Source organism: Cyprinodon tularosa, unplaced genomic scaffold, assembly GCF_016077235.1.
Source record: "Cyprinodon tularosa strain WSP-4 unplaced genomic scaffold, ASM1607723v1 ctg91, whole genome shotgun sequence".
In the NCBI taxonomy this organism is placed as follows: domain Eukaryota; kingdom Metazoa; phylum Chordata; class Actinopteri; order Cyprinodontiformes; family Cyprinodontidae; genus Cyprinodon; species Cyprinodon tularosa.
Window position 1 is genome coordinate 624,780 of NW_024039685.1, and position 25,702 is coordinate 650,481.

The window sequence follows — 25,702 nt, forward strand, 5'->3', positions numbered from 1 at the left end:
GTATTCGACACGTTTACATCTCTGAAAAATCTCAGGTTTTCCTTTTTGTTTTTCTTTCCTTTGGATTTTGAATCTAATGGGCCATATTACCAAAATAGATCATATGAAAGTGTTGCATTGCATTTTAATTTTTGTATTTCCCTGTTTATTCTTTTATATAGCTTTCAATTATTCAAATTTGGCTAAATTGAAAATATGTATTTCATATGCTATTTTAAACATTGTTGTGGAACCTTTTTTCTCTTCTATGTCTTTTCACAGAAATGTCTAAGTGTAGTGTAACAATCTGTGTATATGTGTCAGCATTTACGTGTTTTTAATTTTGAGATAGACTAGTCTGTGGAGGACATACTCCTGTAAAACAAAATAATAGACACATGAAGTCATTTTTAGCCAAAACAAAATGAACAGTATTCCCAGTTGAACAAGTCTGTGCCTGAGAAGAAAAAACAGATTCAACCAAGTGTGATGTTGAATGATGTTGGTTGAATTAGATTTAAAAAGATGATTTTTTATTCTTTCCTGAGCTTTAATGACTCTTTAATGACGATAATGATAAACCAACTGGTTGATCGACTGGATGTCGACAGACAAAATCATGTCTTTGTACATCTAGTGGTCTGTGTTAGGAATTGTATTTTGTTGTTTAACATGTAATATAAAAAAAGAGTGAAATATTTGTTTCTTTGTTGTTTTTCAATTAAATAAAAAAAATAAACTGATCGGTTTCATGAAAACTGGATGTGTGTGACAGACAGGGGGTTCTGGAAACCCCAGTGAAAGCATACCGAATATGACCTAGAAAAAGGACAGAATAAGGGTTATTCCTTATGCAGAGGTACCAGATAAAATCTCCCACTCTACTAAAAATGACAAACCTACACAACTATGCCAAAGATGCACCTACGTATATGGAAAACAAAACTCCTGACAAAGATGAAGCCATCAGGCAGATGGGTGATTACTTAAAAAATGGTACATTTTAAACCCCTACTCTGTGAAACATCTTCTCATCTTATTATGCCATCTTTAGTAACTGTAGTTTATCTATATTTTCCTACTGTGTGTGAATATGCATGCCCTGACATGTACTTTTGCTGTTTGAACATCTGAATTTCCTTGTGAAGAATGAAAGTGTGACTCTACTTTGAATATATTTTTTGTCATTCTTGTTGCAATGTTTGGTTAAAACTAAACCGACCAAAACTGTTCACAACAATGAGGGGATGAAAGATGGATGTTTTATGTTGGTTTCAATCACAAGACTCACCTTGCAATCTTTTGTGTTGCCGATGAACATCTAAATTATACTGGTGACAAGTGAATTGAATAAGTAAAGTTTCGCCTTTGGGCCATTAGACATTCATACCATAACAGTAGCAAGAAAGTGTTGAAATTATATAACTCGGTTGAAATACAATGATAAGGCCTTTATCCTATGAATTGTTAATAGGCAAAATTTAACCCTAACTCCTAATGTGACAGTTTTAAAAAGAGAGCGACAGACTTATACCATTAAACAAAAAATGAGAACATAAAATTTCTGCTGCTAGACGTCAATGCAAACCTAACACCTTTTTTGCAATGACTATATTGACTGTTATTGAAAACTTTATCAACTAATTATAATGTTCTAAAATGGATTGATTGACTTTATTAATCTCACAATGGAGAAATGTACTCATAACTTCAGCTCAAATAGTCAAAGGAGGAGAAGAAGGTGTAAAAGGAAGAAAAAGGTTAATGGTATATATACAGTATATACAGTTCGTCCACATATGACAGTTTTTTTTTTGCAACAAAAGCTTACGTTTAAAATACAAATCTAATCCTAAATAAATATTTGTAAAGTGAGGTGTTACCAAGAACATTTCTGATACAGAGGTTCAGCTTTAAATATATGGAGGACCAACTCTGCCATATTTAAAAATAAAGAAAGAAATAAATAAATGCTCAAAAGATAAATAAGCATACAATTAATTGCCCCTCAAAATAAAATAAACAAATAAAGGCAGGTAGAAATTAAATTGTACAGTGAAACAAAAATGTATATATCAGAAGGTGAACCTCTAAGACTTGCATAATGAGGCAGAAATGCCTAGAGAGATGTAAAAACAACAGGCAGAAATAAATAACGCTGAAGAAATAAATAGGGTAAAAAAAATACAAAGAAGATTAAAACACAAAAATATCACATGCACATAAATAAAGACTTAAAAATAACTAATAAATAAAGTTGAAGATTATAATGGACAATAAATAAATATGGTTAATATTACAAAGGCGAATTAATAAAGAAGCTAATTAAAAGAGATATATCCATTTATGTCTCATTGTATAATTTAAATTCTACCTACATTTATTTGGTTATTCTATTTTCGGGGGGAATTAATTGTATGCTTATTTATTTATTGAGCTTTTTTCCCCCTGTATTTATTTTTAAATATGGCAGAGTTGGTCCTCCACATAATAAGAGAGGCGCATTTAAAACTTGCCAGGATTATTTTCTGCTGCCAAGCACACTGGGCACGTGTCCTGCGTAATGACGTCACGTGACAGCTGCTTTCACGTTCCTACAAATCTTTTTCCAACTCCGCAGTAATACACAACCCTCTGCTGTCTATTACTGCAGAAAGGGTTGTTTACAGTCTGAACGCCATTACAACTTTCAGTGGAAGAAGGAAAAAACGACGCCGGTTAGTTAGGAAGTGCGGCAACAGAGAGGATTTACTGGGAAAACATTAGCCATTAGCTTAGCATAGCGCTGCTAATCTAAACATGAGACAGCAGGCTGCCTGACTGTAACCAGACTAGATTTACAGTTGTAGCTGCTGGTAAGTGTTTGCAGTATTTTTTTAGGATATTAGCCGGTTTTTATTTTTTATTTTAGACACTTCTTTTAAGACAATTACAAAAAGAGCATAATTGTGATCTGAAGGTGATGCATTTTGTTAAATTGGTTTTCTGAACATTCTAGAAAGTGTGGCTTGCATTTGTTTCCAGCTCACATTCAATACCAACGCTGCATTACAGATGATCTTGTTTGCATTATTATTTTATTTACTGAGACAAATTATATGGACTACTTTGTCTGTTGGACAAATTATCTCACCTAACATCTTGATCTCTGCAGATTTTTGCATTTGCCATGTTCTGTTTCAGGTGTACATGAAGGGAAATGTAGGTTAAACTCAAACTGAATTAATTTCCCATTGTTGAAACACTTTTTTTAATATTCTCCAGCAAAACAAACGTTTGAGAGCACTCTTTAGTCTACTTTTCTGCAGTATCAAGCAACAGGTTGGGGAGGGGAAGCATTGCATTACTCCATGTTTTGCACAGTCAGACAAACTGGTCAATTAGCCACTTTTTTTTGTTTTTTAGCTTCTTGCAGGTTAATTAAAACAGATTTTATCTGCAGCAACTGTACAAATGGAATTACCTAAATACACCTCTAGCTCTAAAACTAGCTCCTGCCTTTTTACAAAAGATAGCAAAGATTTGTAGCACGTGTAGATAAGACATAAACAACTAGAGTGTATGAATTTGGGATATGTTTGAAAATAGTTAAGAAAAAACTATCTGACTCAATGTTGCATGGCTGCTCTGCAGGGATGCCCTTTACTGCCTCCAAATAACAAAAAGTGTGATATCAGCTCTTTAACTTAAGGCCATGTGTTCAGCAGGCATGAACATCGAAAACCTCACCCTCTGCGAGAAGATTGTATCACCCTCTTACATCAGACAGGGCTCTCAGGCTCGCCGTGGTCACGAGCAGCTCATCAGACTTTTGCTGGACCAGGTGGTGGTTATATTGCTTCTTTTTTTTATGGTCTTACAGCAGATGTTTCAGCTTCTCACATTGTGCTTTTTACAGGGTAAATGTCCGGAGGAAGGATGGAGCGAGAGCACCGTAGAGCTTTTCCTGAATGAGCTGGCCGTGATGGACAGCAACAACTTCCTGGGCAACTGTGGCGTCGGAGAACGGGAGGGGCGAGTGGCGTCCAGGCTGGTGGCGAATAGACATTACAGGTTTAGACTAAGCTCTTGTCATTTAACCATCATCAAAAGGATGTCCCTGATTCAAATATTCCTAAATTAATACCCCAATATTCCCACTCTTTCTCATATCCTTTGATGTCTTTTATAATGTATTCAAAGCGGTTGGCTTGAATTATTGCATTTATTAGGAATGGGATGAGGCAGTCGGCCTGTGGCTCTGCTGAGGGGTTTTAATAAGGTCTGGTTGCTTTTATAGCAGCTTTTAGCTTATCTGGTGTGTGATGGACCTGAACACAGCAGCAACCGATTTTGCTCAAGGTTTTAGAGCCTCTAACTCTTCCACTGCTGTTTCTGTTCAGGTTGATCCATGGCATAGGTCGGTCAGGTGACATCGCTGCTGTTCAGCCCAAGGCAGCAGGATCCAGTCTGCTTAACAAGCTCACAAACTCTGTAGTCCTGGACATCCTGAAGATTTCAGGTGAGTAGGCTGAAGGTTCATAAGATAAAAAAAAAAAGTGTAAGCTTTCTTTAGAATTAGCCTTTTAAATTGGGCCTACCCACTGTAAAGCGTGAAGTGAATAAATAAACTGAATAAAATGGTGGCTAAATTTAATAACTACCATTCACCAAGACTGTCTATGTATTTTTGTTTTGGTACAGTTATTGAAGATGGAAGGGTAGAAAAACATTTATTTGAAGAGGACAAAAACAGTAGATCAACTTCTTTTAGATAAACTGCTGATAATGAATATAGTTGTGATTTTCTTGTAGCTACTGTAGGTAGGTGACTCATATTCTAGAGCTGCTTGCCATCAGCCCTAAAGTACCAGGACCTGAACGCTCTCTAGAATAATAACATATTTCATCAAAAGTAATGTCATTAATGAACATTTGACAATTACAAACCTTGCAAACCTACCCATTAAAGATCATCTTGGTTTGGGACTTTTTAGACATGTTAAAGTATCAATTATAAAACCAACTCCTTCTCTAACAATGTTATATCCTCCTATTATGAGAAGTCTAATTTTATTCTCTGTGGCAGGTGTTCGCAGTGTGGCCAGCTGCTTTGTTGTTCCCATGGCAACAGGAATGAGCCTGACTCTGTGCTTTCTGACCCTCCGTCACCGCAGACCCAAGGCCCGCTTCATCATCTGGCCTCGCATCGACCAGAAGTCTTGTTTCAAATCCATGATCACTGCAGGTCAGCATTCAAATGAGCCCGGGTTAAAACATTTCTTTGACTAAGATTTCTTGAGATATTTTTAGCCCCTCTTGTCTCTAACTATTAGTAATAGGTCCAGCAACACCGATGCGCCGCTGCATGTATTGAGCTCTAACAGCAAGACCCTGTGTCGGTGCGTGTATTGTCTCAAGAAAGTCACTTGACCGATACTGGAGCTGTTTTCGAACAGACTGATGGCTCTAAACTGTTTTTATAAGCGCATCTGTCAACACAAGGCGTCTGCCAAATAAAATCTCTGATCGTTTGCGGTTTGTCATCAAACGAATCAAGAAATCTGGAGCAGCCTCAAGGCAAAAGAACAGTTTCAGCCGACTGGGACAATTTGACTGTCATATTTGATTCAGTTTCCTTATTATGTCATACTGTTCACTCAGCTTATTGCCTCTCAGTTTGCTGTTCTTACTATAGTTATTTTATATAAATAATTCCTTGTCCACAAACATCCTTATTCACATGTTAACTTACATTTTCCTGTTATATGTTCACATTTATGGATTGCATCTAAAAAAAACCCAGAAAAAACCCCAGCAATGGCTAGCTCCAAGTGGCGCTTGGAATCCAGAGGTTCTGAGATCAAGCCCCACTCCCACGGACTGCCACTCTTTCTCCCTGAGCAAGATACTTAACCCCCACACTGCTCCCTGGGCACCGCACAATGGCAGCCCGCTGCTCCCCAAGGGGATGGGTTAAATGCAGAGTTAATTTCGTTGCTCTGTACAACAGTGTAATGACAATAAAACGCTGAAAAAAAATATATATATATATTTTCAATTTGAACGAAGAAATAAAATAATGCTTTACAGCAAACAATGGCTTAAATTATGTCATAGGTCATCAATTTATTTGATTTAACTTCCCTTTGGGAATAATAAAGTACTTTTGATTGAATTGAATCAAATCAGTGTCAGTTTAGTCTGCAAAAGAGGCTGCCTGTAGTGATTTTAAATGTCCAGCAGGTGTCAGCATGCAGTGACACAGTATCAATACAGTTTGCTAATGTGTCAGAACGCTTCATGACCCCTCGTGAACCCATCACTACTAACCATCCATCCTATATGTGCTAGTTAGAGTTCCTCTCCAACTAAAGCTGTTATTGTTTCATCAGGATTTGAGCCCGTGGTTGTGGAGAACGTCTTGGAGGGTGATGAGCTTCGGACGGACTTGGAGGCGGTACAACGCAAGATTGAAGAGCTTGGAGCAGAAAATGTCCTGTGCCTTCATTCCACAACGTCTTGCTTCGCTCCGCGGGTTCCCGACAGGTTACTGGAAGATTTTAGCAGATTTACACGTGTCTGCAGCACTTACTCATCATTATGAGTAATTAGAAAAAGCATTCTTAGTGTATCGTCCTGTCTTCCAGACTTGAAGAACTGGCCACTATGTGTGCTAAATATGACATCCCTCACATAGTCAACAATGCGTACGGCGTGCAGTCATCCAAATGCATGCATCTTATACAGCAGGTATCTAACACTAACACTTAATGGAAGAAGTACAGGGCCTGTCTAGAGCAGGAGTCTGCCACCTGTGGCTCTGGAGCCACAACTACTATTTGGACTCTGTACAATGCCTCTTAATAGTTGATAAAAAACTTTAAAGAACCAACTAGTTGTGTAGAACATTGTATAATGACAAATATTATTCTTTAAGATGTATATTTCATGTCATTAGTTTGGAAGCTTATGGTTCATTTAATAGTTTCCTAAAAAGGAAACCCTATGCTTCCTCTTTATGAAACATTTAGATATTTTCCTTATTTTAACAACCATGAAAACTTTAAAAATTTTTTTGTTTTGTTTTATGTTGTCATGAAAAACATCATTAGAGATACAAAAGATAAGTAAGTTAGATCAATTTAATCGTTAACTGGAGTGTAGAGACTAAAACGTGCTTTTAGCTGACAGAGCAACCCACCTTGAGCAGCAATTGTACCAAAATTGTAAAAAAAAAAAATTAATTTAAACATTTTGTATTTAAGATAAAAAAAAAAAAATTTTCGTCTGTCAAAATGCTTTATCCAGAACTACTCCATTTGAAAAATTTTAGTTTCACCTGCTTTAATATAGCAAAAAGTCTATTTTAATTAAGCTTTGGCTGTCTAATTATTAATAATTTATTATTTAAAAAAACTGTTGACAAATTAATCGATTTGCAAAATAATTGTTACTTGCAGCCCTAGCATAATGTTTCCAATATCAGAAATATAACAAAAATAATGAGTTGGATATCATGTAAAGATCATGTATTTGTTTGCGGATCTAAATTGCTTTTATTTTGCCGGTCACGATGTAAAATGGCTTTGTTTATTTGAAAAGGTTGCAGGACCCTGATCCAGAGCTTTAAATATGTATAGAGTCTATAGAAATGTTTTTTTCTGTTTTCTTGTTTTTTTTTTTTTCTTTTTTAGCATTTTTTTTTCCGTCAGGAATTAAGAAACAGCAAACTAATGAAGTTACTTCCGAAAACCAAAATGAAAAATGTGTTAATTCTGAGTTATATTGCAAATTTTTTCTAAATCCACATAGGGTCAAAACTCAACAAAGATGCTTAAATTTACACATGTAACCCAGGTAAAAGTTTATTAATAGAATAAAGAATAAAATAGAATAGAAAATCCCTTTATTGTCCCACAATAGGGAAATTCTGTTTTTTACAGCAGCAAAAAGATTATAGAAAAAAAAAAGAAAAAGGTCACACAAATGTGGAACTTACAAATAAGAGATATTAGAGACTAGAGATATTTTACAGTAATTTATATTCGAAAATAGCAGCAAAATCAGAGATGTGCAAAATGACAGCAGCATTTTATTTAACTGACTAAGGTAGAAACTGAAAAATTTAGCCTGAATGTAATAACTTATTGAGGTTGTTGGGAACAGTGATGGTTATAAAATCTTCCACCTGCTGGGAGGAAGGATCTGTCATAACGCTCCCTGGTGCATTTAGGGTGCAGCGGTCTGTCACTGAAGGAGCTCTCCAGTTCTGCAACAGCTTCCTGCATGGGGTGGGAGACATTATGCAACAGAGATGTTAATTTAGTTAGGATCCTTTTGTTTCCCACCTCCTGCACGGAGTCCAGAGGGCATCCAATCACAGAGCTGGCATCCCTGGCATCACTCCTGATCAGCTTATCCAGCCACTTTCTCTCAGCTACAGATAAGCCTCTATTCCAACAGGCAGCTCCATAGAAGAGATGATAGAAGATGGAAGAACATAGAAGATGGCACAACAGTCATAGACAGTCTTTAGGAGTGCCCCCTGCAATCCAAAAGAACTCGGTCTCCTCAGCAGGAAGAGTCTGCTCTGACCTTTCTTATACAGAGGCTCACTATCTAGCCCACTATCTCAATGACCGTTCCCTGGATGTTCACCGGTGTCAGTGGGGTGGAACTGCTTTTGTGAAAGTCCACCACTAGCTCCTTGGTTTTCCCTTCATTAATGAGAACGTAATTCTGCTGGCACCGGAACACGAAGTTCTGGGTCCACTGTCTGCACTCTGAGTCGTCCCCACCACTGATGAGGCCAACTATCGCAGGTGCAGGAGGAAGGTGATGGCCTGATCTGCCCCAATCCCAGAACAGTAGGCAATCTGCAGTGTTCTTGTATTCATTCTGATCATCCTAACCAGATTATTTTCACTTCAGGACAGGTCAGATGGTGGGGACTCGGAGATAATTGGAGGTTCTGACACACTTATGAATAGATTTTGGACTAATGCCAAGCGATGGCCTGTCAAAAACCTAAACTTTAGGTCTGTATGAAGTGTATGAATTATTCTTGAAAGTCACTTCCCAACCCGGAAAGAAAGTAATGCAAATAAAGTTCTACAAATCATGTTATGAAAAGCCATTAAATATTCAGCCAGATTTTTGCCGTCAGTTTTTCCCAAAGGTTTTGGTTGAGGTGTGACTTTTAAAGTCATAAAATCCACCTGGTCGCCCGCGGGTGGTTTCATATATTTCCACCTAACAACTTAGAACACATGAAAATAACAGCAGTAAAATCTTTACCAAGTGGTTTGTGCGCACGACCCATGTACGGAGGCCTTAGTCCTCGACCCAGCTGACCTGGGTTCGAATCAGACCTGTGGTCCTTTGCTGCATTTCTCTCCCCTTCTCTCATACCCCCTTTCCTGTCAGCCTACTGTCAGAAAAAAAGAGCCACTAGAGCCGTAAAATGTCAAAAAAAAAAAAAACGTTAGAAAGCTTAGATTCTCCATAATTTAACCATCAAGTTCAATTTATGGACACAGCGAGCACCAAAGCACAATTAACACAGATATAACAGCATGGTAAAACAAAGAAGCTGCGAAAACACACCTTTGAAGGCATCCAGAAGCCGTATCATAGATCTAATTATAGATTTAAATCTAACTATAAATCTTCAATTTTTTATAATCCATTTATCCATAATTGTCCACAGATTAAAAGTAATCCACCATTTTCATAATACAAATATGCCATGATAAGAAAATGGCCACATAACGTGTGTTTTTTTATGTCAGAAAAGTTTGCAGTTTCCCAGTACATATGCTGGGAAAGCAGCAAAGCATGTATGCTTAGCATATTTCTAATCAAACTTACTTTGTCATTCATTTGCCTGAAATGTTGTTTTTATTTTTTTTATTTTTTTCCTACCTACAAACAAAAGTGTCTTCATCTTTGTGTGATTAGGTTTGACTTAGGGACAGCCCATGCAGTGTTACAAATACTCCTTGCCTTTCAGCCAGTGATGCACTGAGTAGAGACTGATATTATGCCTCATAGAGTCCTGCTGTTATTGGTTAAAACAACGGAACCTGTTTGGCTTCGTAGCCAATGAAATAGGGTTTCAAACACTGGTAGGCATGGCTAAGTTAGGTTGAGCAGGTTGGATATATTGCCAGGCGTAAACGGCAAGCAGAAACATCAGTGATTGGATCATTGCACACTGTTTGATAAATAGATGGAAAGTTAGACTAAATAAAATATTATTTCAAATATATTTTGTGGCCATCAAAATGTTCCAGTGTGATTTTTGGGGTAAAATTGTTGTGTAAAAGTCTCATATCTCTAGAACTGTTATACCTAGAGGTCTGAAATCTGCAGTTGTGGCTGACAGGATGCAGAATAAATGTAAAACAATGTGACATGCCTATTGTCAAGCATATCTTTGTTACTGCTATTTAAAGAGACATATTATTTTCGAGAAACAAAAAACAAACTTTGATTCATGTTTGAACTGATGCAGTTTAGGCTGCCTTTTAGTCCTACAGCTTTCAAATGATGTATCACACATGTAATTTGGGCTTATAGTTCCTTAGTTATTTGCTTTTCCATTTGTGTATGCAAAAAGGCGAGGATTTCTTAAAATTAGGTGGTGTTATTAAACAAGTGGGAAAAGTGGTTTCTTAAATATCCATCTTTTTTTTTTTTTTTTTTGTATTAGGGGGCTCGTGTGGGAAGAATTGATGCCTTTGTTCAGAGCTTGGACAAGAACTTCATGGTTCCAGTAGGTGGAGCCATCATCGCTGGTTTCGATGAGTCATTTGTTCAGGAGATAAGCAAGATGTACCCAGGTGAGTTTAGGCCATCCTTAGAGAGAAAGCTGATAAAGCAGAATGTCTGCAGTCCTGTCTGTTGTGGCTTATGTATTCTTGTTTTTCAGAGTTTTATTTCTTTTTACATTTTCCCAAGTAAACGTTACAGGTTCTACCTTTCATTATAAAGCAAACTTTAACATGAAAAACACGTTTATACAGCATTCACATTATAAATATGTTCTCCTTCAGTCCTGTTCTAGTTGGTGAAATGTGGCTAAATGTTAATGCTACTGGTTGAGCATGCCTATCTACGTGACAATAAATATTTAGTTTTATTTATCAATTATTCTCTCTAACTCTCCCAGACAATAAATATAGAACATCCCCTCAGATTGATCTTTTAAACCTAGAGCAGTCTGAATGTACGAGTAAACAGAAATGGAGAATCTGACCTGGCTTGGTCAGCCAGTGTTTGATACCCGACACCTTTTTTGAAATTTTATGCTGTAGTGAGTTTGGTGCCTATAGAATATAAATGATAAATCTGACACCCTTTTGTTTCAATGGTAGCTTATTCATACGGTTTTCTTTCCATAGTATTGAGGAGGTCGTAACAAAGGCAAGAAATTAGATTATTCTGATAAAACCTGTTTTCCACTGATGTAATGTTGAAAAAAACGACTGACCTTCAGTCTGAATTTATTTTTTGAATTGAGCTCTATCTTCACTGCGTCATTGAAAACATGTCTGCCTTTGTCAAACATAGTTAGTCTAATGTCTATTTGGATTTTCAACAAATAATCTTTTCAAATCTGTTTTTGTATTCATAGCTCACTATAGCCTTTCTTTTTTTTTTTTTTTTTTTTATGAAAAGGGAGGATAATTTTAGTGTTAACTATCTGCAAGTTTTTATAAAAAAGTTTTTTATTAACTTTTTTTTTTTTTTTTTTTTACCAGTGATAAAATCTCTTTTTTTTATCAGCCCTGTCCTACATAAACACAGAACAGTTTACAGTTCCTCTCAAGTATAACAGTTCAACCATTACCTCCTCCAAGTCATTCAAGGGCAGAATTATCCACATTGATGTCCGTACGTTTGTGTAGCAGCAGCTGGTGGTCAGTGGAAACGAATGCCTTAGAGATCCACAAAAAGGGCTACAGTGTGCAGTTTTCTATCCAGGGCATTAATTACATGATTAGTTACAGATACTGCAGCTGTTATTATACTGTGGCCCGCCTGTAATCCTGGAAAGAAATGGACAAGTGGCCTAAAACAAAGAAAAAACAAAAAAATTGTTCTGTGATGGGACACTTTAATATTTTCCTTTATTTAAATAAATTAGATTTTTTTTTTGTAAGCCTAACTTGACTAGAAAAATTTAGGCAGAAGCTGATATTTTTTTTTCATATAATTTTGTTGTAGCTCTGATTTCTTTTTTAGGTCTGAAAACATTCTCTTAACAGTTTTGCTTTAAAATTGTAAACATGTGCTCTTTTGTCATTTATTCAGCAGCTTTAATGGATTTTTAAGCAGTTTTACTAAAAAAACGTCTAGTGTGAAATACCTAAATAAATCGTGGCAAACTGTTTTTGTACCTTTTTTGTGGCTTTTTATTAATTGTTTTGGTAAAATCTTTGGAATTACTTCTTTTTGTCCGACAGAACATTCAAAATGAAACTTAAAATGCACTTTTGGCACATATCTTTGAATCCAACAAGACCTCGTAGTTTTAAAGGAAGAAAGATATTTCAACAGCATTACACCAAATCACCAATGACGCATCAGATACTTTAGTGTCCAGTTTTTTTCAAGGCAACACATTTTTACCAGCCTTCGTTTTTGCAGATCAACCTTAATATGCAGTAATATTGGTTAATCCTGTTAAAAAGGAAACACAGTAAATAATCCATAGATAGATATATATACTTTGTTTCTGGTGATATATTGGGTTTTACACATAAAGCTGCAGTTATTAAAAAACTGACTCCTTCCTCGCAGCCTTTTCAAGCTGAGCCGTTGGCTAATTTGCTATGCTAATTCTATTATTTCCTCTTCCTATAAAAGTTTTGATTTTGAGGTTGTAAAATAACGACTATTGCTTGATTATTTCACAAAACAAAGAAAAACAGGAAGCTGAAGCAGCCAGTAGTATATTGTTTGCAGTTGTCATTGTAAAAGGATGACAACACTTCAACACAAACCATAGGTTGAAGTAAAACCCCGAGGTCTTAAAACCACGGAATAAACAACGCAGACTATACTTTTTATTAACACCTTTGCACATTAAATTCAACTGGATTCATATATTAGCTGTACAAAATCTACCCCCAATCTGCATTTTTAGGGGATCCAACAGACATAAAAGCACTAGCTGTCTGCAAAAAGTGTCTGTAATTGTGTTTATTTTCATAACAATGGTATTATAATGATCTTGCACTTGTGTTTAAACCTTATTTCAGTTCCACAAATGCACTTTTTATTGGCATAAATAAAGGAAAGTGATGTGTCTTTATACATTTGTAAACTAAAAACATTTAATGAACTAGAAATTGAATGAGACCTTTTTTTCCCTCTCCTTATAGTATCTGATTTGTAAGTCAGCTGTTTGTTTGGCGCTTGGCTACATGTTTAGTTTAACTGTCCCACAAATCTCCTCTGGGTTTCCTGTGTCCAGGAAGAGCATCAGCTTCACCCTCCCTCGACATCCTCATTACCCTTCTCACTCTGGGAGCCAAAGGCTACAAGAAGTACCTGTCCGAGAGAAAGGTGAGGACAAGCACTACCCTTTTAAAAGCTAAAAATAGTTTTTCTTCTTTTAGAAGGGTAGGATCTCTGCTCAGCATTCAAAGCTACATAACCTCTCTTTTTCATTGCCACATAAAAACAAAAACTGTTTTATTTTAGTTTCATGTGAGAGAGTGAGAGCAAAGTAGAATTGTAAAGCAGAAGGAAGATGATGCTGTTCTTATTTAGCTTTACATAAAAATTAGAAAAGTTAAAAGAATGCAAAAAGAGCTAGCATGAATGGATATATTCAGTGTATAACTTAATCCCTGTATAAATTCTGCTGTTCTGTGATGGTCTGAACAATTTTATGGAGAACATCCCAGATTAAACGGCTTCATGGAGGCAAAGAAAAAAAAACGGACAATTTGGGAATAAAGCTTTGGAGAAGTTTAAAGGAGGGTATAGAAATATCCCTTTTAAAGCCTGCACCATGAAATAATAAAAATTTAAATTTTTCAAAATTAGAATTTTAGTGAACCTTTTTTACAACTTAAATAAAAAAAAATACATTTTGTATAAGTGAAATTACATCATTTATTGGCATCAATTTTGATACATTAGGATTTCTGTTTGATCTTTTAAACATTTTCTGTTCACTACATGTGTCTGATTGTGTAAGTCAGGATTTCAAGACTAAAAATATCACACTGATGATGCAGATGTCTCAGAAACTCACTTTAAAGGGCTAAACATCTGACTGTTCAATCCATCGTCTGAAAATGGAAAGAATTGGTAGGAAGACAAATGAAGCTCTAGCGGAAGTTCAATTTAAGAAACTCTGGCTTACCTCCATCCAATCAGAAGCTGATCCGTCTCTGACGTGAGCCAATCAGCTTCGAACTACTCCACCACAAAGCCCAATCAGCATCCTGCTTTCACTTCATAAGCACCTTCAAATCCCTGTCTCAGCCCGCTATCCAGCAAACGCAATGTCAGATTTTATTCAGATGACAATTCACCCACCTCCATCCCCTCCTCCCCCATAGTTGAGTCATCTTCCATGACATGACTTCTACCCCAACCTCATCAGAGAGTATTAATCCCAGTCGTCACCATCCCTCGTCTCATTGCAACTGGTCCAGCAGAAGACCACCATGTTGAGCCCGGTTCTGCCAGAGGTTTCTTCCCAAAGGGGAGTTTTTCCTCTCCACTGTCGCTTCATGCTTGCTCATCATGGACAGTTCATGGTACCTGCATCACCAAGCAGACCTCTACATCCTGAGTCTCTGAGTGAAGCCCCGGTGTCAGCTCCTGTAGTCTCTGGTCCCACAATACAGCTCAAGCAGATCACCTCGTTAACCAGCTCGAACTAAACCACCACCAGTTTCAGGCCAGGGGGAACATCCCTATTCTCATTCATCTACTTATGCATGTTAAAGCATGATTCAGCATGAATGTTCCTGCCGAGGCCTGAGCGCCAAAGACTATACTTTCTTATCAATAAAATTCTTCTAATTATCTTTTCTCTCTGTGCGAGTTTTTCAGATTGAACTGTTAGCTGTGCTTATAAGTTTGACTTTAACCTAAAATTAGCACAAAAAAAAAGTTACTACTGAAAGTAAGGCCTGCAATTTGCCAGAAGTCATGTAGGTAATTTAAAAAAAAACGGCATTAGAGATCACCCTAAATCACCTTGCCTCCCTTACCTCTCAGTCAGAGCACTTAATGATAAGGGTAGGGTCATTTTTAACTCTCATGCAAAAAAAACAAAAAAAAACTATTGTGGTTAAGATCAAACACTGCAAATCCAGTTAAACAGAAAATGCAGATAAATATTGATAAATCCTGGAATAAAACCAGTTGGACAATACAGCAAACGTTACAATAAAATTACCAATATCCAAACATATCCATGAGTTTAATGTTCTAGTTTTAGTTCAGACCTAAATCCGACAGACTCTGTGGGAAGAAATCTGAAAATTGATTATATACATGCATTATTTATACAGTGAGGAAAATAACTATTTGAACACCCTGCTATTGTGCAAGTTTTACCACTTAGAAATCATGGAGGGGTCTGAAATTATTATCGTAGCTGGATGTCTACTGTGAGAGACATAATCTTAAAAAAAATAAAATAAATCAGAAATCACAATGTATGATCCTTTAACTATTTATTTATATGATACATGCAAATAATTATTTGAACACCTGAGAAAATCAATGTTAATATTTGGTAGAGAAGCCTTTGTTTGCAAATACAGAGGTCAAACGTTTCCTTTATTACAGCTTAAATGCAGCATAAAGCCTCAGGAATCATTCTGACTGGCAGGGGGGCGGGGCGGTCTGGTCTTGAACAAGCACTTTGCTTTGTAGAGGGAGGGCTGCGCTGTGGAGATAAAATTGATCCAGAACTTTTTGAGTTACTCACGATGCAGCACTCCCCTCTTCACATCACAGGCACTGCAGCATTCCCACTCCTCCACGCTGCTGTAGCCTAAATGTGTTGTCGGTGAACAAACTCTTCCTCCCTTCAAGCTCAGAGAATGTGACTGTTGAAAAAATCAAGCTAAAATAGGAAATCTTGACACTTTTTGAACTGATATACTTGATGACCACATGATGTTCACATTACAATAAATAACACACAGGAGAGCAAGTAAGGCATTGAATCACAGCCTTCCATTTTCATCTAACGCATCTATGTAGCAGAATTTTCTGGTTAAAAAGAAAATTTCAGACACCTGGGAGATGATGTTTCCTGAATCAAAAACCTAATCAGTCTAATGAGGCTGTTTAAAAGATGGTGTCCTTACTGCTTTCATACATAATGAAGCAGCAGTTAAAAAAGAGGAACTTGGATTTTCTATAAAGAATTTAATAAAGTAATACAGTAGGCATCAAATGTAAATGTTACTAACGGCGATTTTGAAATAGTTGATGCCCTCTGTTAAAAGGTCTTGTGGTCGGAGGAAACCAGGATTAATATATTTAGCCACAGTCCAACACGTACATGGTGAGAAGTGGAGCAAAGGCTTTTAAACCCAGACACAGTGTGGATGAGCCACAAACCAAAATCTCTGTTGGTTTAGAGGGAAGTCCAGGTCGAGTCTATAGTGACATTTACCCATTCAGTCCATTCTGCTTCTAACACTGCATCACTGTAGGTTACTCATTTTCATCCCACTTTTTCGGATGCTTCATGTAATATTTTAACAGTTTTCTTTATTTCCTTTATATTTATTAACATTTGGTTAAACATACCTAAAACGGAGCTTTATATAATTTTGAAAATTGACAGTTATTCCTGTCAAAGAGCTGATTGTTTTATCTTTACAGTATTGTTAAACAACTGTACCACTCCTTGTACTGTTTAGTGCTAAGCTGCACTATGAAGGGCGTGGAGGTTTATGACTCATTCTGACTTAGAAGATTTTTAGAAATGTTTTAAAGCTACATCGGTAACCCATTTTCTCAAGTTTAACCAGTTATGTTAAAATGCCCTGTTTTAAGTAGCTGCGGTATAGTGTGTAGATCAGAGACCGTTGACATTCTTAGAGAAAAGGTTTTACTGTATTTCCAGCAAGAAAACATTACATGCAACAACACATCAGAGGTGAATAACTTGGTTTTCCTCTGAAAACACTGACTCATTTGTTACATCATTCACTTGTAGAAAGACTGAAGTATTTGAGGTATAAATGCTAAACCAGGTTTAGACGTTTGTTTTATTTTTCATGACAATTTTTGTCAGCTTTTTTGAAATTATCTATAGCTCTGCATATTACTTGGTGCTTTTTCATTCATCTGAGCTTTTGTTCAAAGAGCAACTAGCCCCCGAATCAGTGCTTTTTGGAAAAAAAAACTGAAAAAACTGTCTCTATGGGGTGCTATTTTAATTTTGCTTTGCTTTTTTTCCATTACATTTTCTTTGTTTTTTTCTTTCTGCAATATGTGTCTCAAAACTTTTAGTGCTGAAGTATGCTTAGGTCATTCGTACAGGCTTTTAGCCACATAGCCTCGAGTTCAAATGTAATCGAACTCACTCCGTCGAAGACGGCGATAGCGAGTCATCCTCTCTTCTGTCACCTCGGCTGATTAAATGATGCCCACTCTGGTAATTTGGTTCAGTTCTCTGGTCCTTTTTCACATCTACACCAGCGGTCTAGATCAAGGGTATAAACAAAATGTTTTCACTTTAATTATTAGAAGTGGTAAAGACGATTGAAACTTTTTGTTTTATTATTTCCTGATACATAAAGCCTGAAAATCAAAGCATTTGTGCCTCAGTGTGGAACCTCCCGACAGCATTGAGGCTTGTTGATTTCTGCCAGACTGCCATGATGCATAATTAATACACAAAATCAGTTTTTCCATCATGTCTGCAGATCCCAGAGGAGTGATGAGCTTTAAATAATTTAGGCTTTCAGGTTTTTTTTTGGGTGGGGGGGTTCACTTAGAGCTGCAAGTAGCAACACTTTAGGTCTGCGAGGCGGTCAGGAGGGCAAAGTGTGTTTTCATGGAAGATTTTCTCAACCCAAACACTGAGGGATTGTTGTAGCCAGCTGCATCCCCTCCTTCTTCCCTCTGGCAGAAATAACGTCTCTCTTTGTTATCAGGGAACAAGGAACACACGGGGACACTTGAAACACTAATTGTGTTTGCCTCTTGAAGGAGAAAATACTCTGAGCTAGCGGACACACTCGTCCTCCTCCAGACAGCTCGCCCTTTAAAAGGCTTCAGCAGGGATTCTGGAGTGAGCAGAAAAAAAAGCACAATGTTTTTTTGTGCAGGTTTGGTCTTGTAACATCTGTGGCCTGATTCAGTCTTTCAGGAACAGCTTGGCTCTCGGTGCTAAGCACCCTGTCAGCATCTTTCAAGCATGCTCCGTTTAAAAGCATGCATTCTTCTCCCGCTCCTCTAATTGATCCCGGAGGTAGAAGTGTGATGCAAACAAGCATCCCAGCCAAGAGATGACGGGAGGTGGACGCTCTGGATCCAGTGAAACCTAAAGAGTAACCATGCAGACTTGCTTTTGAACTTCATTAAGATTAAAAAACAACTAAGATTCCTGCTGGTTGATTAAAACTCTAGTTGTCACCATAAATATCTTCCTGATTCACTTTGTTCTGCCGTCCGTCTCTGAGCCGTCTCCCTTTCTGTGCTGCAGGAGATTTATTCCTTCCTGGCTGAGGAGCTGAGGAGTCTTGCGTCTGCACATGGGGAGAGATTGCTTCACACCCCACATAATCCCATATCTCTGGGTATGATTAGACCAGCACATGATCTCCCTGCTCCTCAAGTCCACAGTATTTATGTTTCTAACCTTCCCATTTCACCCTCTGTTTTAACTGGCTGTGTGTGCCTTCAGCCATGTCCCTTGATGGACTCCAGGCGTCATGCAGCCAGGCGGTGACTCAGCTGGGCTCAATGCTGTTTACCCGACAGGTGTCGGGCGCAAGGTAATGAAAACCCCTTTATCTGTTTTTACTTTGTTTTTTTCATTCAAACACAAACTTTTTTTTTTATTATTTACGACACCAGTGGCTCACTTTTCTGACAGTAGGCTGACAGGAAACGGGTTATGAGAGAGGGGGAGAGACATGCGGCAAAGTATCACAGGCCAGATTCAAACCTGGGTCGGCCGCGTAGAGGTCTAAGGCCTCCGTACATGGGTGGTGCGTTGATGTGCCATTTTTTTCATCAAAAAAAAAAAAAAGGAAATTATGCTTTTTTGTTTAGCTCCCCCATAATCTGATGCTTCTTGATAAAATTAGCAGTGAGTTTCCATCAGAGGTAATTAGCAGATAGTTGACATGCATCTAATTGAATCCCAATATAATATAGCCCTTGCATTACGGCTTTAGAGGTTTGATAGAGAGTGGTAGTATGTGGAAAAATCCTGAAGATCAATAACACAAAATTAAAATGCATCATTGCATCACATCGAAACAGAACAAGACAACTTCATCCTGCCAGAATTGGGGCCGGGCAATCAATTACTTTTGCAATATGATCGCAATTTAATAAAACAAGAATTTACAGATCGCAGAGCCACTCAATTTGGTCACTTTACATTTAACAAGAAAAAGTCAACACATTTCTAACTCCAGCCCTTTAGGTGGCGCTAATATGCTTAAAGTGGGTTTACAACTACACAGATGAGAAGTTGCAGCTATCATGCAGATTCATGCATGAAGCTGTTTTTCACAAAAAGGTTGCAGGAAAGTCCTGCAACTATGGACTTTTAAGGTGAAATAAAAACAAACCCTGGAGGGAAACATCCACATGCTTGGTGGTTAGTGCAAAGGAAAATCAAAATAAAACGTTTAAAATAATACGTTTTAAAAATTAAAAAAACAAATTAGTTCAGCCCTAACAAGAATGAAGGCATCTACCTAAACTGACGAGGATGTAGGTAGCTCAGGGGGGGCTGCAGACACCACAGCTCAGGTGGAAGAATATGTTGACAGAACAATAATTAGTGTTCCGACTTTACACTTAGAAAACTTTTATTGTCATTTTGTATACAGAGTGTATACAAAACAAAATTTCTTTTAGCACAGCTTTTCAGACGGTAAAAGAACATTTCCATTCGTGCGACTTACAATGAAAGGTGACATAAAGACACTGGAGTATTCTTTTTCATGATCTATAAATAAAAGCCCCTGAAAATCATAAATGTTTAATGCTTTATAGTGACAAAGTGTACCAGTAGTGGTGTACAATGAAAGGTTCTTAAATAAATGTACAAAAATGAAAAGTTAAAGGATCTGGAGTTTTTTGTTATTTTGTTAAATTTACATTTTTTCTCGATCCACTGTATATATGGGGGCGCACTGTATATTAGTGGAGCACTGTATATACTCCATGTACCTATGTCTATCCATGTTTCTCCACTATCTTATCTTGTAAGTCTAAATTTTGAGTATGAGCTGGGGAATGAGAAAAAAAGCCTGAGGAAATTACTGATGATTCAAATGCATGAGCTGGAACTACTTTAGTAGATTAGATAGCCCATCCTATCAAAGCCAGCTCCCAATTTATTGGATTGTTTCTATTAAAAGTGGAAAGAGCAGCATCAACACTGGAAAAGTATTTGGGAATGTTAACCGACTTCTCATGCAGCCTTTTATTCTCTTCTCATATCATTAATGGGATGGACTCATTTGAACCCTTAAATACCATTTACAGTTACAGAAATCATTACATTTTTATGAACTTGGCTGTTCTCTATACAGTGAGAGGAAATTTCTTTGCTCTAGCCAACCATTCAGCAAAACCAATTAAAACTCCTCCTGCCTTTGATTACAATGCATTTCTCCACCATAAAGGTTTCTAATAAGCGCTTTGAGGAGCTGGTCAATAATTGATTTAATATTAAAGTGAGTCTGAGCTGTGCTGATCGTTGTGCAAGCTGATCACATTTAGCTGGCTACTAAGTCTTTTTGTTTTTTGTTTTTTTTGTTTTTTTGGGGGTTTTTTTTATAATGCAGAGCCTTAGAAAAAAAGATAAAAACCAAGGATTCTATTTTTTTTAAACACTTCCAACTTTAATCTAATAGAGAATCAATGAAGGCAGCTAAATGTTTGGGCAATGGGAAGGAGTCTGTCCATCTTTCTAAGACATGGAAGCTATAAGGTTGTGACTCCAGTGAGTAATGATTGACAGGGCTTTAACTTTTGAGCAGACCTCACTTTAATGTGGCTGAAAATAAACAATGTGAGGACACAGAAAAAAAAGGTTAAACACATAAATTATGTACAATAATTTTTAAAACATTTAGATTTTATAGTTCTACCTATTCTCAAAGATATTTCCAATTAGTTCTCCTTTTCTAATGTGTCCAGGGTGATACCACTGTGTAAGGAGCAGACCGTAAGCGGATACACCTTCCGTGGATTCATGTCGCACTCGGAGTCATACCCCTGTCCCTACCTCAACGCTGCCTCAGCTGTGGGCATCACTCGAGACGACGTGACGCTATGCATGAAGAGGCTCGACAAATGTCTGAAAGCCCTGAAGAAAGATGGGAAGACGGCAATAACTAGCTCCTCAGTACCTCCGGCCGATCAGGACGTTCCTGATGAAGAATGACTTGAGTGGCCAAAGTTTGCGCCTCTGCTCCCTACTTTACTACACTGGTTAATTCTTGAATGTCTATTAAAATCAGATTAGTCATTTATAAAAAAAAAAATTTTAATAATTTAAGCTGCCTTTATTGTTGGGTCTGACTGAACTATTGTGAAAATGCATTCAGTCTCTCTCTGATTAAAAAAAAATAAATAAATTTGTGAGGCGGTGTGCTGTGCCTCATCTTCTGCAGCAAGCAGTAATGTGATCTGAATGCTGCTCTGCCATTAACTTCATCTGAGTGCATACTGTATAGTGGATGGCCTTGTTTTATTTTTAGCCTCTGTCACGGATCACATGGAACAGATAATCAATGATAGGGGCCCAATCATAGATCAGTGCCGTGTTTACAGATGGAAACCTCCACTTCTGAGCTCATACCATGGTTTCTGCACCTCTACTTTAATTTTTTGCAGCCTTAATAAAGATAAAAGAAGATATCTTTGCTTTCAAGTAAGAATCAGACTATCATCACAGCCCTCACTTTAAAAATTCAGCTTCCAGATGTTTTCCTACCTGCACGCTCAGGATACTTTCAGCAAAAGGAAGCTGCAGAAGATTCCCTTCTCAGCAGCCTGTGAAAGTGGGCTGGACTCTTCTAACCCTGTTGTATCAGCATATTTCTCCTCTTCCCAGCTGTACTGAAACATTAAAATGTAGTGGAAAAACACAGTGCGCTGTTGGAGCAGGTCGGTACAATGCAGCAGCTTGAAGAGGAGCTGGAGGGGTTGGAAAAGTTACAAACTATTTTTATGTGCACAGTGGTGCTCCTCTTCAGCAAGTAGAAAAAAAGATGCTTTACCACTGCTGCTGATATTGCAGCAATGCAGCAGGGATTGACAGAGCAGAGAAGTAATCAGTTTGAAATATAGTGGTAAGGTATTTTGATTCCTTGAAAAAATAAAAAGAAATGGGAAACAAAGCCCTTAATCCACCCACACTGAAAACATGCTACCTTCTGCTCAGTAGGAGTTTAAGCACCCCTGGGATTTTGCTACAAGACAAATTGCTCCTAACCTGCTCAGAGTTTACTGGTGATTGAGTGATTGGTGCATAGTAGTTAGCAACGGCCTAATAATCAACTTTACTTGATTGCCTATCACAACCTGACACTTGCTAAAAATGTCAAAGGCGTCTTTCAGACATGGATATCATTAAAAAGGGCAGTATTTGTTTTTACTCCAAAAGTTGAACTCTTATATTGGTCATACATAGAGTGAAATATTCATTTAATCTTATTATGACTAAGATATAATAAAGACAACATTCAATGTCTTGGAAAGTTAGTATATCTAAAGAACCGGGTGTTTTTACTTTAAAAATATTGATGGAGGAAGAACATAAAGGACTGCCAAAAAAGAGAGGCTAGTCACCCAAGATGAAGCAAAAAGCTTTAATAAAATATATATAAATGTGTCACCCATCCATTTTCTGTCACGCTTATCCCAGCTGTCTACGGGCAAGCGGCGAGGTACACCCTGGACAGGTCGCCAGTCCATCGCAGGAAACCATTCACACTTAAGGAGAATTTAGAGTAGACAATAAACCTAACAGTCATGTTTTTGGATGGTGGGAGGAAGCCAGAGTACCCGGAGAGAACCCATACATGCTCAGGGAGAACATGCAAACTCCATGTAGAAAAAGCCGGGCCTCGAACCCAGATCTTCTTGTTGCAAGGCAGCAGTGCTACCCACTGCTCTATTATAATGTAATGTAAGGATATACCGAAAACATTTTTTTTTTAGGATAAAGTATTTTTTATTTGAATTGGATCAAAGGTCTCGCTTTGAACTTTAAATGCAGAAAAACAGCAAATGTTAAGGTTAAAACTGTTAAAGAAGACACTGACTGGCCATCCAGAGAGATGACCCAGCATTTCATGGACTAAAGGAAGCTAATTGGTGAAGCATGAGAGCTCAGGCATCATGATATGGTGATGTTTCATGCTACTGGCATATTCCATATTGTAATATATATAGTGTAATATATCAGGGGGAAATCTATCACTGTAACACTCTACTAGTGTTTATATCTCATGTCTTGCCATGTCAAAGGTTTACATAATTGTCCAAAAGTGGAACGTATAATAACTGAATAAAAAATAAAAACAACTACTTAATCTTTTGATTTGAACATTTAATTCGTAGGCATTTTATGCTTTCCATCTAAAAAACAAAATCTGTTGCCTAGAAGTTAGTAAGGAATCAAAAAAATACAAAATAAAATCATAAACCTGTAATTATAAGACTGGAGCTCCTCTGAGTAACTCCCTTATAATCACATTTAAATGATTTGGGAACAACATACTGAACAAAAATTATAGTCAGACTGACTTAATTAGTTTCACTTTTTTTTTCTTCTTTACCCTTGGGCTGCTTCGTTGGGCTCAGTGTGAAAAACAGCTGATCCCAGAGCAGACTGTTCTCTCATTCTGTTCCTCTGCTTGGTTTTGATGTGTGTCAAAGATACAGGTGAATCAAACATGTCAGAAAAACTTACTCTTTGGTTGATAAAAGCTTGTTTAATTTTTTTTCAGTTTGGTCCTCATAAAACAACAAGAAGATTAGGGCCACTGAAAAAAAAATAAGTGAACTGATTTTTAAATATTATTACAGTTTAATATGGGAAAGAAGTCAGAATTCTGACTGTAATCTCAGAATTCTGACTTTTTCTCAGAGTTCTGACTTTTCTTAGAATTCTGACTCTAATCTCAGAATTCTGACTTTTTTCCTCAGTATTCTGACTTTAATCTCAGAATTCTGATTTTTTTTCCTCAGAATTCTGACTTTAATCTCATAATTCTGATTTTTTTCTCAGAATTCTGACTTTTTTTCCCCCCTCAGAATTCTGACCCTAATCTCAGAATTTTGGATCTTAATGTAAATGGGCACCATGAAGGAAGAGATATGGCAGCACTCAGCTTCACTGGCAAAGATGTGAGTTGTTTGGGAGGGCCAGTGACACATTGGTGGAAAATTAAGGAATTGGGGGACTTTTTATGTGCCTGAGGGGTCCCTGGTGATGCTATTTAATTAATGGAAGAGCAGAAGGTGATTAAAACGAGAGCTAGTCTCTAAAACAGACTTGGCTACAGCATGCTGCTAACATGTTTCTTAGCAGTCAGAATTCTGAGATTAAAGTCAGAATTTGGACTTTAATGTCAGAATTCTGACTTTTTTCCCTTATTAAACTGAAATAAAATTTAAAAAAATCGGTTAACTTTTTTTCAGTGGCCCTAATCTTCATCCATACAAAACAAAACAGATCAAAGCCCTATTTAATTTTACTACATAAGAACTAAAATATTTTTATGTACCTCTTGCAACGCATTCGCGGACCACTAGGGGTATGAGTACCCCTCGTTTGGAATCACTATTACAGGCTATGGGAACCACATAGTGATACTAAACCTGCCGTTTCTGGGGCATAAATAATATTTGCAAAAACTTGTGAAGCTTGTGAACATAGCAGTTAGAGGAATGAATCAATGTCTTAGAAGATTGAAAGAATTTTATGGTTTACATACAACTTAGATTGTTATAACAAATCCAGACAAGCTGTTTTAATCTCATTTTCATCTTGTGTTAAGATTTATTGACAATAAATAAAAATGACTGTTTCCTTTTGAACACAATGTTCAAAACCAATTCAAAGGTATTTAAATAAAAGTTACAAAGAGGCCTGGGCTTTACTCGCAGTTTTGCGATGCTATTGAACACTATGCGTACAGTAGAGCTTTTGTGTTGATGCACTATAAGGACGTTGCGTGGGTTTAACCTGCATTTTGATGAGTAACTGTTCTTTCGCCAGCATGCCCTCAACCTTGAACAACGTGACAAAATATATCTCTGCTCTTTTCGAGTTAATATTCCTGTCTACGTCCACAGATAATGGAACACAGAACCGTTTATGTACAGTGTTTATGTGCAGAGGCTCAGTGTATAGAGAACAGGCGCTGTCCATGGTGCTGCGGCAGCTGTAGCGCCTCAGAGCTCCACTGTTTCTCTATGCTGTCCAATATTTACTGCTTCCATTACTCTAATTACCCGGTTTCAATCAAGCGCACGTGAT

At 37.3% G+C, this 25,702-nt stretch overlaps 1 protein-coding gene across 2 annotated transcripts; it reads left to right on the forward strand.

Annotated features, from left to right (window-relative positions):
• Positions 1-2,566: 2,566 nt before the first annotated feature.
• sepsecs (Sep (O-phosphoserine) tRNA:Sec (selenocysteine) tRNA synthase) lies at positions 2,567-21,683 on the forward strand. 2 transcript variants are annotated; one of them, XM_038274396.1, is made up of 12 exons: positions 2,567-2,834; positions 3,684-3,802; positions 3,878-4,032; positions 4,362-4,480; positions 5,048-5,206; positions 6,354-6,507; positions 6,609-6,711; positions 10,676-10,805; positions 13,445-13,536; positions 18,668-18,761; positions 18,869-18,959; positions 21,349-21,683. In XM_038274396.1, the coding sequence occupies exons 2-12, from the start codon at positions 3,689-3,691 to the stop codon at positions 21,593-21,595; spliced, it is 1,458 nt and encodes a 485-aa protein (XP_038130324.1). In that variant the 5' UTR covers positions 2,567-2,834; positions 3,684-3,688; the 3' UTR covers positions 21,596-21,683. The 2 variants fall into 2 exon arrangements, with proteins under 2 accessions (XP_038130324.1, XP_038130323.1); XM_038274395.1 differs by having other exon boundaries at positions 3,687-3,802.
• The last annotated feature ends 4,019 nt before the right edge of the window (positions 21,684-25,702 follow it).

Bases quoted from the DNA above. Each gene is read 5' to 3' on its own strand.
- sepsecs (XM_038274396.1), top strand. From the start codon at position 3,689: ATGAACATCGAAAACCTCACCCTCTGCGAGAAGATTGTATCACCCTCT. The intron at 4,033-4,361 runs GTTTAGACTAAG...GTTTCTGTTCAG, and splicing joins GTGGCGAATAGACATTACAG to GTTGATCCATGGCATAGGTC. The intron at 5,207-6,353 runs GTCAGCATTCAA...TTGTTTCATCAG, and splicing joins CAAATCCATGATCACTGCAG to GATTTGAGCCCGTGGTTGTG.